This window comes from Anomalospiza imberbis, chromosome 28 (genome assembly GCF_031753505.1).
Source record: "Anomalospiza imberbis isolate Cuckoo-Finch-1a 21T00152 chromosome 28, ASM3175350v1, whole genome shotgun sequence".
Classification (NCBI taxonomy): Eukaryota; Metazoa; Chordata; class Aves; order Passeriformes; family Viduidae; genus Anomalospiza; species Anomalospiza imberbis.
This window is the reverse complement of record NC_089708.1, coordinates 2,778,310-2,796,197: the sequence shown is the minus strand read 5'-3', so window position 1 is coordinate 2,796,197 and position 17,888 is coordinate 2,778,310. Positions and strand designations below refer to the sequence as shown.

The 17,888-nt window shown below is 43.3% G+C and overlaps 1 protein-coding gene across 3 annotated transcripts in view; it reads left to right on the top strand.

The window, feature by feature from the left end:
* The window catches only part of EBF2 (EBF transcription factor 2), a 140,174-nt gene that overhangs the window by 7,281 nt on the left and 115,005 nt on the right, over nt 1-17,888 (top strand). For 2 of the 3 annotated variants that reach the window (XM_068174598.1, XM_068174596.1), the window contains exons 1-5: nt 7,532-8,028; nt 10,297-10,453; nt 11,427-11,490; nt 11,757-11,812; nt 12,184-12,257. In XM_068174598.1, coding sequence (XP_068030699.1) covers nt 7,898-8,028; nt 10,297-10,453; nt 11,427-11,490; nt 11,757-11,812; nt 12,184-12,257 — 482 coding nt within the window. In that variant the 5' untranslated portion in view covers nt 7,532-7,897. Of the gene's footprint in view, nt 1-7,531; nt 8,029-10,296; nt 10,454-11,426; nt 11,491-11,756; nt 11,813-12,183; nt 12,258-17,888 lie in introns of those variants that run through there. The other variant, XM_068174597.1, reaches the window with a different exon arrangement.

The following is a 17,888-nucleotide window of genomic DNA, read 5'->3' as shown; positions in this document are numbered from 1 at the left end:
TCAGTGAACATCAAGTCCTTTAGTTGCTTACTAATGATATTGTGTCATCCTAAGTATTCTGAGGTTGTGTTTTCTCCTCCTGGCTTCCCTGTCTGTGCCTCTGCTCCATCTTCATTCCCCTCATTGTTTCCTCTAAAGTTTGGATTGTGAACAGTGCAGTGAAGGAGCTTTATCTCATCTGGGTTAGACCTTGGGTACTAGGATAGTATAAAATCACAAAGTCAGTTGAAAGCATGCTAATTTGGTGCTTTGGCCTACAAAGTAAGGTATCAGTGGAGGCAGAGGGCAGATAGAAAATCTTAAAGTTTTGTGACATGTCTTAAAGATGTGTGACATGCATTTCACCAAGTAAATTGCTCAGTCCATTCATACCAATGGTCACTGAACACTTTTCTGATACTCACGTGCCTCAAGATGATGCTGAAGACAAAAAAATAACCTTGGCTGATTCCAAGTCCACAGGACATCAGTGATAACAAAACAGATGAGCAAGTTCAGAGGGCTTCAGAGCACCCTGAGCAGACACAGCTTTGTGGTCCACGTGCATTCTTTGGCCTTAGGGAAAGAAAACACCCTCTGTTGTTTTCAAGAGCACGTGTTCAGAGCATCTGAAGGCTGGAATATGTTGAAGCATATGGCATATAATTTCCTTTCTTCCATTCACAGTCTGCAGCAAGATCAGTCCTGGTAAGAACAAGCTCCAGCTTTCATTTGAAGATATTTCTGCAGCCATTTCTGTCTAGCAAGCAGATCTTTCTCTTGACATTCAGAAATAGAATCATATTATTTAGTAAAATATATTTTTTTTACTCACCTAACTGATGAAAAGGTGATGGTTTACAACAAGGCTGATCAAATTCTTTTAAGTATCAAAACCATTTAGGTGTGAGAAACTTTCAAAGCATTGCTGTTTAGCCTGCTAAAATCAGTGATGAAAGAAATGGTTCAAATGGTAAACTGTAATTAAATAGTGCAGAAGGCCTAAAACTCTGGGAGGATTTCTTACCTTCTGGAATATAATGTTTAGACTATCCTAGATTCTGATGACTTAAATTTTGAGCTTTTGTTTTTGGCATTTTTACTGGTTATGGGAAGCAAACCTGTAAAGATCTGACGAGAGGAGCAGGTGTCACAAAATCAGCTTCTCTGCTTCTGATACAGGTGCAAATCTTCTCAGGATCAGAATCTGGCTGTGTAATTTGGCAGCTTTTGAAGTGCAATGTACTGAGGTAGAAATCCTGTTGGCTTTCTGGAGTGAGGTGTGTTAATAGTTCTGTTGCACCAAATAACCCAAAGTTTTTTGTTCAATGTGCTTCAATGAAGAGCTGAGCTGTCTCGACAAGGTTTTAAAGCTCTAACTGCAGAATATTGGGCTTTTTAAAGCCTCTTTCTTCTATCTTATGGAAAGGATGTAGGAATAGTCAGATTAGATTAGATTTTTTGGTGTATTTTATTTTAGCTTCTATTACCAGATGCTTTAAAAGAAGGCACAGGACAATTTACAAGAGGCAAGTGTTATGATTATTGACCATCCAAGTGATTTTCCTAATCCTAATGTGCCCCACCTTCTCTATTAATCAAGGGCAAAACTGGTAAATTTGGAATTAAACACAGTTTGCATATTCCTGCTACAATTCTAGTTTGCATCAAAGTAGTTTTATATCCCTGTCACTCAAGAGTATTCTAGTTTAAATATTAGGTTGTACTTAATGGAAGAACTACAGAAATCTGCAATTCTTATATTTTTAAATACTTTTTAAAAGAAAGGCTTTTGTCTAGCAAGTTGCTTAAGGTTTGCTGACTTTTGAGCTGGCCAAGTGTCCCTGTGGTACCACTTGAGAGTGACTATTCATGTAATTAAAGTGAGACACCTGTTTAAGGCAGAGCTGCATTCAGTTGAGTCAAGAAATAAAAATTAGGCCCTCACTGTGCAGATGTTCGAGCACGATGTTAAGCATGTCTGTATTGTCGAGTAATTCTTGTAAGACCACTTGAGTGACTATAGTAGGTTAAGTGCCACTATAATAATGTTTGCAATTCTGGGGACCACTTTTATTTAGTTCATATGTTAATGAATAAATTGAATTCTGATCTTCAGTGTGTCTGCATTTATCCAGTTGCTTGTGGAGACTCTGTTTGACAGCTGGTGTTGGATCCTAGGCACACACCTGGAACTAAAAAGGCTGTGATAACCTAAACTCCTTCCTGGTGAATATTTCAGATAGTTTATATACAAAGACATATTGAAAAGTTTATTTTGATTGCTTTCCATAAAGTGCAAAATGAGGGAGAGGATCCCAGCACAAATATACACCCGCTTCAAGTATTTTTCCTGAGTGTGGTTGTTGCTTCAAACCTCCATGTGGTTACAAAAACAAACTTCAGGGCTACAACTCCTCAAATCTGCATTATAAAATAAAATGGAACACACACTCCCCATGGTAAAATATTATTTGCTAACGTGTTCCAAAACTATGCTAGGCAAAAAGCAGTAAAAGTATCTTTAAAAAAAAAAAAAAATTGGATATAAAATGTAGCAGATGTGGTTTTCTGTTCTAGTGAAAAGAAAAACACCTACTTATTGCAATGAACAGGATACCCAGAAGTGGATCTGATGGATACAATGTTGTCTCTCTTTTGGGACGGATGAGGTGGGGAAGACGTTATTAAATGTTTACTTATGCATTTGTAAGTTTGAAAGCATTCCTTTGTTCGCTGCTTATAAACATGATTGGTGAAATCTCTACAACTGGCAGTTTGTGAGGGCTGATGAGTATGGAGAGCTGCCTCCAGTAAATAGTGCCTTTATGGTGCCAGAGGGAAGGGGGAGAGAAAGAGGCAGATACCAGGTAGGGTTCACAATTTTACAGCTATAAACCCACGTTTCTGCTTATTTACTGATGGCGTGGGGAGGCTGTGATGAGGATCTATTGTTTCATACTTGGGGGTTCAACTTTTTCTAGCAATCAGATGGAGACTTGTCTCCTGAGAAATGCGTTGATTGTATAAAACCAGATTTATAATAAATATGACAGAAAGCACTGCAACACTTTAGACTCTGTTTAGCAGTTTTCACAGTTAAGAACTCAAGCTGCTTTCAGGATTTAGTTGCACCCACCTGAACTACTTTAAACCTCCCCTGTTAAGAAGCATTTTTTTCATTTTGTATGTTTTTATTTTAGTTAAATGGAGAGTCTTGTAAATCCAGAGTAGTCTTGCATCAGTTGGAGCAGTTTTCTAGTCTGGTTCTGCACGCAGTGCTCTGACTGCCCTCCTCACACTCCTCATTCCACAGCTTAGGACTCAGCCTGCTCCTGTTTTTTGTAGCCACATTTCTATGGCAAGCTGCAAGCTATCCCGTGCAAGTAAATATTTTGTTTATGCTGATGTTCGGCACTTGAAAGTTATTTTCGGGGACTTCTTTGTTTGTTGAATACCGTTACTCTATTGCCAAAAGTGCAATTGATGTGTGCTTGAATGCATGACTCAGAACCTGAAGCTGTTACCAGCTTACGAAAACATGTCTAAAAGGCACATTTATTTCATTTATTTTTCTGGTACAGGTGTACTGGAAAAATGAACCTTACAGTGAGATTAGTGGATAAAGAAGGAAATATATTAGTCGTCCTTCTCCATTCTGACATTCATCATTTTAACATCCAATTCGTTCCCTTGAGGCACCTGAACGTTGGTGAATTCTTACAAATGAATAGGAACAAGAATTAAATGTTTCCTTCTAAGCGTCATCTTTAGGCTTAGTTAATTTTTTTTTTTTTTTTTTTTTTTTTTTGGGCTGACATTCTCCCCTTAAACTTTAGAGGAAACAATAGTAGTTTAAGGTTATGCTTTTAAATGGGTTAAATATTATCTTCTATCCATCTTTGTTCCTGTGGGAATTGCTGAGATGTGCCGAGGAGTGAAAGTTGACTCCGGTGTATGAAGCGACGCTGTTAAAAACCTGCTAACAAAGACGAGCATCTCTTTTTACCACGTCAAATCTGCCTCACCTGTCATTTTGACCCCTGCATGTGGAAACGAGTGCGGCAATCTGGAGGGGAATTACTCTTCCTCCAGAAGGAAATGATCAGCACTCACCGAACCAGTTGCTTTCCACCCTCTCCCCCCATCCCTCCCGCCCCATGCTTTCTCTTTTAGTCCGAGGAAGAAAATCGCTGGAAGCGATTCGCGGAATGAAACCCGCTGGGTGGAAAGCTGTTGGGGATTCGGGGGCGTTCGGGAGGGACCCCCGAGCCCGGGGGATGCGGGAAGTGCCCGGCCCGACGCCCTTCCCTTCCCACCGCCTGGAGAACCGCGGAGTCGGAGCCGCTCCCGGCACCTCTTGGCTCCGGAACCCCCTCCCAAACCTTCGGCTCCCGTTTGTATCTGTATCTGTATTTACGGCACGGCAGATGCTCTGCCGGACGCTCCCCTCGCTTTACCGGGGTCTGGAAGGTTGTTTTGGGGTTGTTTTCCCTCCCGGAGTTCCGCGGTGCCGTTTACCTGCCGGTGGATACGACTCCCCGAGCCGAACTGCGAAAACCTCTAAAGTGCAAATCCAGACTTATCGGCGGTCGCACGGGTATCAACACTGGGGTTTTGGGGGTTTTTTTGTTGTTGTTTTTTTTTTTTTTTTTTTTTTTTTTGTTTCCCTGAGTGAATTTGCATCCGAAGAGTCTGAGCGATGGGCTTTTCGCTTGGTTTAAATACAGTTTGGGCTTGAAATGGGGAGTCTAGGTCAGGAGTCTATCATTTCAGAAGTATTCAAGGACTCCTGCGTTCTTGCAGCCTATCTTAACGGCAAGAAACTTGGTCGGGAGACTAAATTGTGTCCCCGAAAGGACTCCCCCTGCCTGGAGCGTTGCAGCCCCCCTCCATTCCCCAAGCCCCCCTCGATCGTGGGGAGGGGGCACCCCACAGCCACAGCTCCCGCGGGGCCAGGAGGGGACGATGCTCCCTGCATCTGTGCCTCGAGTGCCAAATTCTGGTGGCAGCTGTTTGGGGCGAAGGGAGCGCTTCTCCCTTGACCTGCCGTGGTGCCCTCTGACCCGCCACGAATCCCTAAAAGCGGGGGTCCCCCGGGGCCACGGCACACGAGTCCCCTTTGTTCGCGGCGCTGGCGCGGGCCAGGCAGAGCTGGAGCCACCGGCTTGGGGCTGGGAGAGTGGCTGGCTTGGACCCGACCTTGCGGGGATAGGCTCGGTTTTATCTCCAGGGGAGATGGGCTGTCAAGGGAGCGTTCTCTCCTTCTGAACGCATCGGCCGAGGTTGCAGCGAGAGGGAATTCCGCCCCCTCCCCTTCCGCCCCTGCCCAGGCTTTAGGAACAAACGGTTCGGAGAGGTATTGCCAGAAATTACCTTAGTACAAACAGGGGGCTTTTATTCGAGGAAATGTACACACGCCTATTGCGAAGTGGTAAAAAAGCCCCGCTATAATATGCCTTACCATCGCCCATATATTTATCTTACATGGTCTGGTTTTTCACTTTTTTTTTTAGTATTTTTTAAAAGATCTTGCCCTGTTTGGGCTTTTTAATACAGAGAAATTGCATGTTGCTAAGATCATATCTTGAAAGATTATCCTCCACCCTCCAGCTCCGTCAAAATGCTGTTGCTTCTATCTAATGTTAAAATAACGCCAGCCTCGCCTTTTGCTAACCTGGCAAAATCATTTCCTGCATATTTATCAATTTGGGGAGGTGGGTTAGCATGGCAAATTTCCTTGAACAAAGATTGGATGAGATGTATTAGTTCATCCAATACCATGTCTGTCACTTATGTAGACAGAATAAATCTGAGTCCCGGCTTTGCCCTCAATCGTGCCTGAATTAAGGATACATTTTAATGAAAGTTTCATGGATAGATTTTAATTTGAGATTCTTTTTGGAGATAACTGTATAAAACTACGTGAAAATAATCTAGCATTTAATAGGTGGCATTTTGAATCGCGGCTTAACGTGGATGGAAGGAGTTCCGATTTATTCGGAAATGGAAATTATAGTTCTATCCCGTTTAAAAAAAAAAAATCAAAACTCAAGCAGGTTAAATAGAGGAGCTGCACATAATGAGTCAAGGAAATCCTTGAATCCTTGCACTGTGCCTTTAACTACCGAACATCTGATTCCCTCATCTGGCAGATGGTCTCTGAGCACAGATTTGCATTCATTGTCTTGAAATCTGTTTTCGCGTTGGTGTTATATAGATTTCAGAGGCAGATCTATACACAGATCAGAATACAAAACGGCCAGGAGGAAAATATCGCCAAGGCAGAGCAGTTTTAAAAAATAAACTAAAATAAATGCAGACGTAGGTATGGTCCCGGGTCACCGCGGGCCGGGCTGGGAAGAGCTCCGGTTTCCTTTAATGGGAAATGTTGCCTACATGGGATGTTATAAAAAGTTTTAAGGTGAGACCTGACAGCTCTCAGGGTGTAACTTTGGGGTCTGCTTGGTGCCTGGCAGTCTTGGGCTGGCTCTTGCCCTGCAGGCAGCCTCTGCCTACACCCTCCCCCAGACCCATTTTTCTCCCTCTGAGCAATTTTTTATTTTAAATCCCGCGCCTGAGAACGAAGCGGCCACTACCCGCCCGGCGGCTTTGGCAGAGCAGCGCGGTCAGATGGACAGAGATCGCTCTTTTAGCGCAGTTTGGTGCTCTGGGGTGGGACAGGTCGGGCTGAGGCTGCCGGGACACCACGCTGAGCCCACGAGTCCCGTGCCCGGCTCCGGCTGTCCCGGGACGGGCTCGCTCCTCCCGCTCCGGCCCCGCGGTTTCAGCGCACTCAGTGCCGTCTGGGGCAGCACCACTCGGTGTGAGGCTGCCGGCCCCTGGCCATAACCCATCGCGATAAGCCATCACGATAAACCCGCTGTTCCCCTGCTCGGACTTCGGCTGCCGCGAGGCGGGCGGCGGGCGTGCTCCTTGCAGCCCAGTGCCGCAGCTTTAGTACACTTTATACCGTTTGGTGTGGAGCTGCCGGGCTATGGCGACAAACCCATCGCGATAAACTCGCGATTCCCCTGCCTGTGCTCCAGCTGTGGCAGGCTGGGCGGCGGGCGCGCTGTTTCCACCCCGGTCCCGCTGCTTTTGCGCAGTTTGTGCAGTCTGGGGCAGCACCGCTCGGTGTGGGCCTGCCGGGCTGTGACCGTGACTCGATGGCGACATCCCTATCGCGACATCCCTATCGCGACAGCCCTATCGCGACAGCCCCGCGCTCCCCCTGCCCGGGCGCGCTCCTTCCACTCCGGCCCCGCCGGAGGCGCGCGGGGGGGGGGGCGGAGCGCGACCTCGCCACTCGACCAATCGCGGCGCGAGATGCAAATGAGATCTCATTATGCGGCGCGGAGCCCCGCCCCCCGCGCGCGCCGTGTAACCCATTCATGTCGCCGCGCGGGAAGGGCCGGCGCTGCCGCGCGGGTGGGACCGGCCGCTCTTCAGCTCCATTTCTGCCTCTCTTTTTGCGATTTACCCCACGTCTGCTTTTGGGTGTTTTTTTTGTTGTTGTTCTTTGGTTTTCCCCCCCCACCCCCCCCCTTCCTTCTTCCTGGATTAGGCAGCAATCATTCCTTCTCCCCGCTGTCTGTTTGAGGAACAGGTGATCCTCGTTAGCGGCGATCGGTTTCTGGATGCGGCTCCCTCGTCTGCGTGTGAAGGATGATGATACCAGGCAAGACTGAAGCAGCGTAACTTTTACTTGGCAAGAGGAAAAACTTTCTTCCCCTTTTGAAGGCGATAAAAACACGTAGCGTTAAAAAGCAGAAGAAGTTGGTTTTAAAGCTGAACTTCACTTTCGTGGGATTTGTGTGTCAGATTCAAAGGCTGCATCGTTTTGTTTTTCTTTTTTTTTCCCCTTCTCCTTTATCTCCCAAAAGGAAACTGTTGCTAGTTGGCATAGACTTTTTAAATGTTTGGAATTCAAGATACTTTAGGAAGAGGACCAATTCTGAAAGATAAATCTCTAGGTTCTGAGATGGATTCCGTCAGGTCCTGGGTCAGAAACGTTGGGGTTGTGGATGCAAACGTAGCAGCACAAAGGTAACTGTGACTATTTCTCTCCCACTTTCCCCCTGCTTGTTATTTTTTTTTTTTAAGCAAATCTTTTCATTATACCCTGTTGTTTGCATCTGATATTCAATGTATTTTTTTTCCTCTCTGTCCCCCATCCCGGTCTCCTCCAGTCAGCGAAAAGTGAAGGCTGGAGCTAGAGCTAGGCAGCAGCGCTCCAAAACCGGAGAGCATCAGGAGTCCTAAAACCCAGTGCGGGGCTCAGATGACAGCGAGACGGGATCACCCTTTTATTTTCTGCCCCAGGAAGATGTGTGGGGCTCTGGATTTGTTGTTCCCAGCGATCCAGGGTACTCCTCCCTGCTTGCTGAGCCAGACAGCCGAACAGAAGGGGACCAAGTTAGAATTAACTTAAATGCAGATGTCAAACCCGAGCTCCCCCGGCCCATCTTGTTTTGCTTAATTCGCGGTGGCCATTGCCGAAATCTTCACCCGTGGTTTCAGGGCAGGCAGAGCAGGGTCTGGGGGAGCAGGGGAGGGCACAGGCACACCGGATCCCCGTGGCCATCCCGCAAGCTGCGGCCATCCCGTGCCTGCCCGCCTAGAGCACCTGCCCGAGGGTACGAGAGGTCTCTGCTGAGCTGAAATGGCTCTGAGCATCCCGAAATTGGGGCCTGGCTGTTTGCTTTCTACTTGTTTGGGCGGGTTATCACCCTTTACGCCCCCTTCTTATTTTCTCTTCCCAGCCAAGTCGGCACAGGACAGTTATCCCAGTCTCTTCCCGTTAGGGGTAAAGACGATGAAAACTCTTTTGGGTAATTTTTATTCCTTGCTTTCTGGATAACTTTAAAAAAAGTTAAAAAAGAAAGTAGCAGCGTCGGGGAAAGCTAAATTGGGAACCCCGGGAATAAGCCGGATTTTATTCAGTATTAGAGACAAGGTGAAAGGCATGAAACAGCAGAGGGGACTTCAGATGAAACGGATGTTTTAGAAATAGTGCATCCATGCCCCCACCCACGGCCTGATCTGGCAGCAAGGTTTTCCAAGCGCCATGGGAGGAGTTATCAGAGTTTTATGAATGTCGATAGAGCGTTTAATAAATACGGTCGAGGGGGAAGAGGTTTATCCTTGAGGAAACTGAAAGTAAAAGGAAACAGCTCCTGACCAGACTCCAATTCACGGGAGCGGCGGAGGTGCAGCCGAGTTGTGCTGCCTGCTGGCATCGCCAGGTTTTTCTCCCAGATATTCCTAACAAACCAATAAATCCCAATTTTTACACGCAGAATGAGAGGAATCCCCAAGCTAGGCGCAGTTGTGGCGGATGTGGTGAGTTCACACCGTACCTCATTGGCAAAGAAAACACAGGGAAACATCTGTAGTTCTCTGAAAGAGTCAAATACTTTTGCCACTGCTGTGGAGCTATTTTGGGGACTAAAACTCAAAGCTGTCCGGCTCCTATCTAGTCTGGCACATAGACTTAATCTGTTTATTAAGTAATTTGAAGGTGCTCATGTGCACCTATTTTCTTCTCGGTAAGTAGAAATTGGCTTTAGGGAGAGGGAACTACAACTAATTTAACAAAGAAATAAAGCTGCAGTCAGGCATATCGTGGGTAAACAGAAGCATTTGAATCTTTCAAAGCCGGGAAATGCGTGGGAAACATTACAACGTTTTCTGCAGTCAGGGACAAGATTTTCTCAAGGGTTGGTTAACCCGAGACTAAATTCTTTCAGTTTAAATCAGAGATTCAATTCGCAGGAATCAGTTCAAGTAAGTCAGTGACTAAAGTCAAACTTCACTGCCGAGGGAAGTGGCTGCTCTGCTCGAAAGTCGTTGTCTCTGACCAAAACGGAGGTGCCCCCGTATTGACATCCTGCCCGTAGGAAAGATTTTTAGGGTCGCTTGTTTTCTGCTGCAGGAAAAGGGACCAGGACCGGGATGTGCAAAGGATACTTCCAGAGCCTCTGCCACGTTCCAGCCACTTCCCACCCTGCTGCATTCCAGCAAGCAGCGGTGACAGGCAGGGAAATAAGTGGAGGAAGGAAAACACGCGCTGCCTTTAGCACTAACCCCTCTCTGTAAATTAGCATCGTCCTCGGGGTAGGCAGGGAGCGGGGCCACGCCGAAATTCAGGTTCCAGTGACCATCGTCCCGTCCCGCCGGCTGCAGCCCGGCGGTGGCAAGGGACGCTCCGAACGTGCTCTGCCTTTTCTGTTGTTGTTTTGCCGTTACTGCTGCACAACCTGGTAATGTCTTTGTCTCTCCTCCCTCACCCCATCCCGTGTGTTTCCTCCACAGCGGAGTAGCTTTGTCCAGAGCCCACTTTGAAAAGCAGCCACCCTCCAACTTGAGGAAATCCAATTTCTTTCACTTTGTTCTGGCTCTCTACGACAGACAGGGGCAGCCCGTGGAAATAGAGAGGACAGCTTTTGTGGACTTTGTAGAAAATGATAAAGTAAGGCTCCTTACTCTTCTTCTTCCTCTTTTCCTCTCCAATTTTGATCTTCTCCCCTCGCTGAGCTGCCAGCTTCTAATACATGTTGTCCCTTAAAAATACAACCATGGTTTGGTCAGAGTTCAGGTGCTGTGGTAGAGCTGTAACCCTGTGTGTGCTGCTGTAGTTAGAAAGGGTTGGAAGTCTCTGCTCTGTATCACGAATTTCATTCATCCACTAAAACTAAAATAAATAACATTTATGGGGGATAAATGCACTTGGCTTTTTTTTACCTACCACATCAGCCAGATTTTAGTACCCAAACAGAAGTGGAATCTGACCTGATAAATATGTCAGATTATCGTTGAGTGTGATTATATGTATTTCCTAAGGCTCCAAAGTCAATGGCAGGACTTGAAATGCATTTGCTTTTGGATTTTAGTTCCATGTCTTGACCAGTTTGCATTTTTTCAATTATTTTCTTAGCCGTGAACAAGATTTTTTGAACTGTGAATCATAAATAATTATCTTACAGGAAATTGCATTAAAAAAAAAAGTGTAAGAAACATCCCTGTAACACAACCTTCAGGAAATAAATATCAGTTTTGACTCAAAGTAACACTGTTGCAAAGCAATAATCACAGTAAAATCAGAAGCTGTTGTGTTTTCCTGCTGTCAATCTGCTTTATATTAAATGATTTGAAATGCACAAATTCTTCTCAATGTATTCTCTTGAAAAAGTTGAGAGCATAATGGCAAAGAAGAGAGGGAAAGAAGTTCTTGAACTCCTACAGGAAAAGGTGTCAGGAGTACTTTGTAGTTTGTCCTGGGTCACTCGGAAGGTTAATACATCCCAATCAGTGGATTCGCCTCTTAGAATTTTAATCAACTTTGTTGTCACTTCCATCATGATTATCACCTCTTGCATTTTAAATGTGCCAAGTGTAAGTTCTGGAAGGATTTTTTTCCCCCCTTCTTTCAAATTCCCTTTCAGGAGCAAGGAAACGAGAAGACGAACAATGGCACACACTACAAACTCCAGCTCCTCTACAGCAACGGTGAGTGCCCTTCCCTGGCACCTCCTGGGGGCTGTGCAGCGAGGCAGGGTCTGGCTGTAGGTGCTGTGATTTCCAAAATATGCTGAAATTCCCTTGCATGAGGCCCCTTCAGTGCAGGGATGGGCCCTGGAGTTTACACGGGCTTGGGAAACAGAACTACCTGGGATGCCGAGGGTGTCTAATATGGCACTAAACGGGTTTGTTCTGCTGCTCTTAGGGCAAGATGCCTGTAGAATGTTATTTATCCCTGTTCTCCCTCGCTCTAGGTGTCAGGACAGAACAGGATCTCTATGTGAGGCTCATTGATTCTGTGACCAAGCAGGTGAGCAGGGCTGATCTGTGCCATGCTGTCCTCTCCCGCCTCATCCTTCCTGTTTGCTCAGTATTTCCTTGCATGTTTTTCCTCCTCTGCTTCCCTTTGGTCTCTTGCTCAGCTGTATTGCAGACCTATTTTGGAGGGTAATTGAAAACTGTGCTCTTCTAAGTCTCTTTTTTTCCCTCTGTAGACTATCGGTTTTTATCCACTTTGTAGCAATATTTATGTAAAGCTGTTTTCCCTGCACATAAAGGGGAAGGTGTTTATTTGCAGGTGATGGTGAGCAGTGGTAAAATCCCTTCCCCTCACATGCGAATAGTCTAAGGAATAAATAACCCCTGATGCTCCTGGCTTACCCCTTCTCTTAATTTTTGTAGCCTATAACTTACGAAGGCCAGAACAAGAACCCCGAGATGTGCAGAGTGTTGCTCACCCACGAAGTCATGTGCAGGTAAGATGACTTTATTAACACATCATTTGTGAGCTTTGCTTCCCAAAATGCTGGAAGAGCCTCTCCAAGGAAATTTTAAGTAGGGAGAGTTTGATTTTGTTGTTTGTTTGTTTTGTTGTTGGCTCAGAGAGGGTCTTTGTGTAGGAAGACTTTGTCTTTATGTGGGTAATGCTTGCTTGGGTTCAAAACAGGTATTTGGGGGGGAGGTTTCCTATTTTTTTGCCATTCATTTTTCCTGCAGGAGATTCACCAACCACAGCTGCACTATTTTTGTTTAAAGTAGGCCTTTGCATGTGTTGTTTAAATCAAGACTTTTATATACTTATTGCTCATAAAATTTCTGCTCACCTTATGAGAATGAATTAATTTATATATTTTTGCCTGGAAACTGCAGGATGTTCTTAATGTAATTTCCTTTGGTGAAATATTTTAATTTTCTTAATTAAAAGTGGCATCATTAATGTTCTTTATTTTTGGGCAGTTCTACCCCGTAAGAAAAAACCCTCAAACCCTTCCTTTCTCTTTTAAATAAACAATATTTAGGGGTCTTCTACTTTTTAATTAAAACAAAAAAAAGGACACTATTTTTAGCATTTAAATTTATAAATTAGAGGGTGAAATGACTTGAGGATGTTTTTAATAACTTTTGTATAAGTCTGAACTTACATGTACCTTATGTATGTATGTTGTGCTTCCGTGGTAACTTACTACTTTTCATGTTCTCGGGTAATTAAATTTTTAAAAATACATATAAGAATGCAAACAGTCAATGTTCTTGAATTAAAATGTGCTAAAATGTGCATAGAACGTTCATAAAACGAGAGGCAAAACCCATTTGTGACCTTTATTATACACAGTTTGTGATTTATTGTATCAGTGGGAGAGGGTTAAGCTGTTGGACTCAATGTTGCTTCTTTTAATGGCACAGCTTGCTACTTGATTTTTTTTTTTTATTCTTTTAAAGTAGACTTTTAAGTTAATGTAGGAGTGAGAGAAGCCTATTTAGGTAGAATTTTTATCAAGGGGAAGTCTTAGTTTCAGTACTTAATTATGTCAACAATTCCATTACTTTTTAATGTAATATGAATCAGGTATTCAGTACGAAACAAATGTATTGATTCTCTGTTGTGTGTAGCTCTCGTTAATTAAGTAAATTAGCTTTTGACCAGTATTTTCATATTTATGCCCAAACACAATGTATATCACATCTGAGGGATGCATTGGGTGAGCTTTACGAGGGCCTGGTGATGTAGTGGCAAAGATCAAAGGTGTATAAGTGACTTTCTGGCACATCTAGAACTTATGTATATAATTTTATATATATGTATATATGGATCCGTGTTGTTGAAAGTTTCACTACAACCAGGCGAAAATTAGAGAAGAGAAGTCTGATTCTTGTGTGATGGGGTTGAGGTTTGTGATAACGTAAGAGAGTGAGCCCATTTCTTCTGTCCACTCTCCCTGCACAGAGCACAGTTCTGGTTTGGAAGTTCAAGTATTTCAGCACCTTCTCATCCAAATGGACATGTTTGATTTAAAATTAATTTGGGCTTTCCCCCTGCTTCCTCTCCCTGCCTTTATAGTATCAAATGCTCTGCTCAGCCTTGATATTTCTGAGCTCCAGTGATGCCTGCAAACCTCCTCTGTGCTTGATTTAAGGTAGCGTTGCACAAATCTAAGCTATTATTCTGATTATTCTCAGCTCTGCTGCTTGATAGATTAACCAAGGAAGAATTACAACTCAGGGATGTCCTTCCCATGTAAAACACAGATTAGTGAAGGGAATCAAAAGCACTCTGTAAACTAATGAAGACATTTGATTTTTAAATGTCGTGTTTTCCTGAAGTATCTCTGAGCAGGATGCTATGTATTCTGAAGAGGCATTGCACACATCACTTTGAATAATGCCAGGGGAATGGCTCCAACTCTAGTTAAACTTGACATTTTATTTTATTTCTTTTAAGTACAATAATCAAATCTTCCTCATTGTCTGCTGCTTAAGTGGCAGCATCAATTTTTAAAGCCTCTAGTTTAGTTTGCATTAGGAACAGTACATAAAATTTTAATGCATTGTACCCACTCTGCTGTTGAAATTGATGCCTACTGCTTCAGAAAAGGAAAACAAGAAGGGTCTGTCTGTCTTTCTGCTCCTCTTCCAATCCTCCCTAGTTGAAGGTAGGGTTTTTTGGGGAGGACTTTTCTGTACGGAATCACACATGAAGATATTTTTTGCTGTGTGGAGACGAGCTCCTCCGAAAGTGCCTGTCTCTCCCTCAGACGGTGACAGATGCCTGCTTAGCAGGAAAGTTGTCTAAATATTGATACGGCTGCACCAATCTGTCATAGCCATTGAAAGTTCAGCTCTCAATAATTAGTGCTTTCAGGGCTTGCAGTGCGAGGCTTTTTATTCATTTCCAATCCGAATTTTTTTTTCCATTTGCTTCTTATGGCCTGATAGGAACAGCTCCTATTAGGTGTGTTTGTGGGGAATAACACAATCCTAAAGGGGCTGGAAATCAAGGCAAAACACCTTCCTCTCCTGGAATAACTTCCCCCCACCACCTCCCATCTTCTTCCTTTTCTTCCAATTATTCACTAAGAGGAAACTCGTTGTTATGCTGCTGCCAGCAACCCCCTACGCCCTCAATGCTCAGAGGGTTAAAAGGTATTATAATTCGAACAGAAGTAGTCTCAGGGTCTACAGCTGGCTAATAACAGAGTTGTATTGAGTGGAGTGAGCCCCACAGCTGTGACTTTCGCCACAAGGCTCAGACTAGACGGGAGCTCTAATCAGCTGGGCCAGGCGGCCACTGGGGCCCGTGTCTTTATCGGCCAGATGGTGTGAATTTAGACACTTTTGTTATGCAATTGCAGGGAGGAGCTGGGCAGAAGAAAACAAAACAAAGGCCACCATGCTGTGAGCTTATTTGAGTTTGAAATTAGAGACAGATTTTTTTTTTTAATTTTTTTTTCTTTTTTTTTTTTTTTTTTTTTTTGGTGTTGGGGTGAGGGGAGAGAAGTTGAGGGATGATTTTTAAAACGATTTTAGTCAAGTACAAGGAGGGGAAGGAAGGGAAATTTGGCTTTGACATGAGTTTTCTGGGGTGCTCAGTTTCTAGGGCTGGGGTTGTCTCTGGGAACTTTCTGGGTTTGGTTTAAGTTTTTTCTGGACCATTCTTAACACAAACCATCATTTTCACCAAGTAGATTGAACTAGAGGGGAAAGTATAACAACAAAAGATGTAGAAAATCATCTTAAGCCTTGATATTCTTGTCTTAAGCAAATGAGCATCTCTAAAAGTGTGTTCCCAGCCCAACACTGTAGCAGAAATGTAAATGTTGGTGAAGTCATGCCAATAATTTGCTTGAAGAGAATATTGAAGTCTTGATCCTGGACCACCAGAGTTCGGGGGTTTTGGCTTGGACTGAAATTGGAACCAGTCAATTCTGTTACAGACAGCACTTGTGAAACCAACCAAGTGGAATTGCTCCTGCTTGGATATGGGGTGAACCTCTTGGAAATAGGGATTTAAAATTTAAGAGGTATTTTTGCTAAAATGTTGGGCTGAAACATCCTCAGTCCCACTCTGCTTTATGTGCAAACAGTAATTCCTTCACTGGAAGTGGCTCTTCTCCCTCATCAATATTTTTTTTTTCCACATATTTGGGCTCAGAAAGTACCATGGTCAAAGGGGAAAAAGTCTATCATTTACAAAGATCTTTCCCCAGCTGATAGGAATGTAGATATCAGTAAAATATTTGGAGAACTTCAGCTGCAAGCCACAGTTTTAGAGGGAAAATATTTGAATATTGCAAATATAAAGTTCAGAACTGCAGTAATAGTGGAAATAGAAATAAAACAAGATGCACTTGTTTCTGAACCCAGCCACATTGTGCTCAGTCTCACAGAATTCATCCTAAAATGCTCTGCCAAGAAGTGGCACCATCCCTGGAATCACTACAGATTTTTTTTTTTTTTTGCTTTATTATAATGGCCTGTAAAGCAGCAAGGATTTTATTCCAAATGTTATTTTCCATGTGCTGCTATACTGGACATGTCAAAGTAGATCCCAAATTGATGTACCTTTGAAAGGATTTTCTGTTTTTTGGGGGGGATTTATTATAATTTTCTCCTTTAGAAAGCATCTCCCATTTTGGTTCCTGGTATAAAAACACTCCATCCTTTCTAAACACTGATTGGGCAGTGAGATCCATAAAAGATGCACTTAAAATAAAGTTGGGAGAAGGAGGGAGGGCGATGTTCTGTGCTGGTGTGAATTACCAGAGCTGCACTGAAGTCGATGGAGCCATGACAATTTACAGCAGCTACAGGGGCTGCCCCAGGGATTTTTAAATATTTAGTGTATCCTTTTATTTTAAAAGGAGTAGCATCGATGAATAAGTGCAGGTTTGAGGCAAGGGGAATGTAGGAATGTTGAAACAGTTACAGCTGCTATTCAAATAGATCTTCTCCTTCCAGCTCATCTGGCTGGGCAATTCCAGCCCCAGAGCAGGAACTTCCTGGAAACTGGAGGGAATGTTGGGATTTTTCATAGTTGAAAGAGGGCTTTTTGTCTAAATGCTCATTTTAGGCATTTATAATTAAATATTAGGCATATAAAAAAATCCCCACTTTAATATTTTATTCTGCCTTTAATGAATTCAAGTATTTTATTTATTCTTGTAATATTTATTTATTTAATTTCTTTTAAAAAAAATTCTTTATTTTATTCTGCTTGGAATTGCTCCCCACTTGGAAAGCTCTGATACTCAGAGTGCTCGAGAATTTTGCAAATGTATTAAGCACCCCTGTACCCACCAAAATTTCTTCATCTCAGCTGTGTAAATTTGAACGGAAACCTCTGCAAAATATGGAAAATATCTTCTAGAAGGACATCTGATCTGGTGACTTTTGAGGGATGTGGGACTTCTGATAGAGACTTTTTAAACTTTCGTGTGCCTCCATCCTCCCCATCCCATGTTGGCTTTGACTGGAACAAAAAACCTGAGCATGAAAACAGCTTAAATCTTCTCTGTTGCTTCAGACTATTAAAAGTGAGGATTCCAGAGCAAGGACTGTTTTTAAAGTCTGTTTAACTCTGGTACTCAGCCGCTGTGTGTGCAGGAGCATCACCCATGTCAGTGATTGTATCAATGGAAATAATGAACTGTCTCTTGATTTAAAATATTTTATTATTATTTATTATAATTAATATTATCATTGAATATGTATAAATTAATATTTAATCTAAAGGGTTTATCACTGAAACAATTGCAAAGGGATTGCAAAGCCAACCTCAAAAACATCTCTTCAGATCCTTTGCAAGATCTAAATCATGTTCAGTTTCTGGCTTTTCATAGAGTGCTGAAGTCACCATATAAAACTTAGATATTTAATAATAAAAAAAATACAGAAATATAAAAAATAATATTGGAATATACCAAACCATTAGGTTGCTTATAGTCAGTTCTAACACCTTTTGATGGACTTTTAACCCCACATAACCCATTTGGTCCTGCCTGTAATGACATTATGACATCTGTTAATCACTTATTAGACCTTTATAAATATCACCTCAGTCTCAAGTGTGGTCATATTGCTGTTCATTTCTGGCTGGGTAATTCAGAATG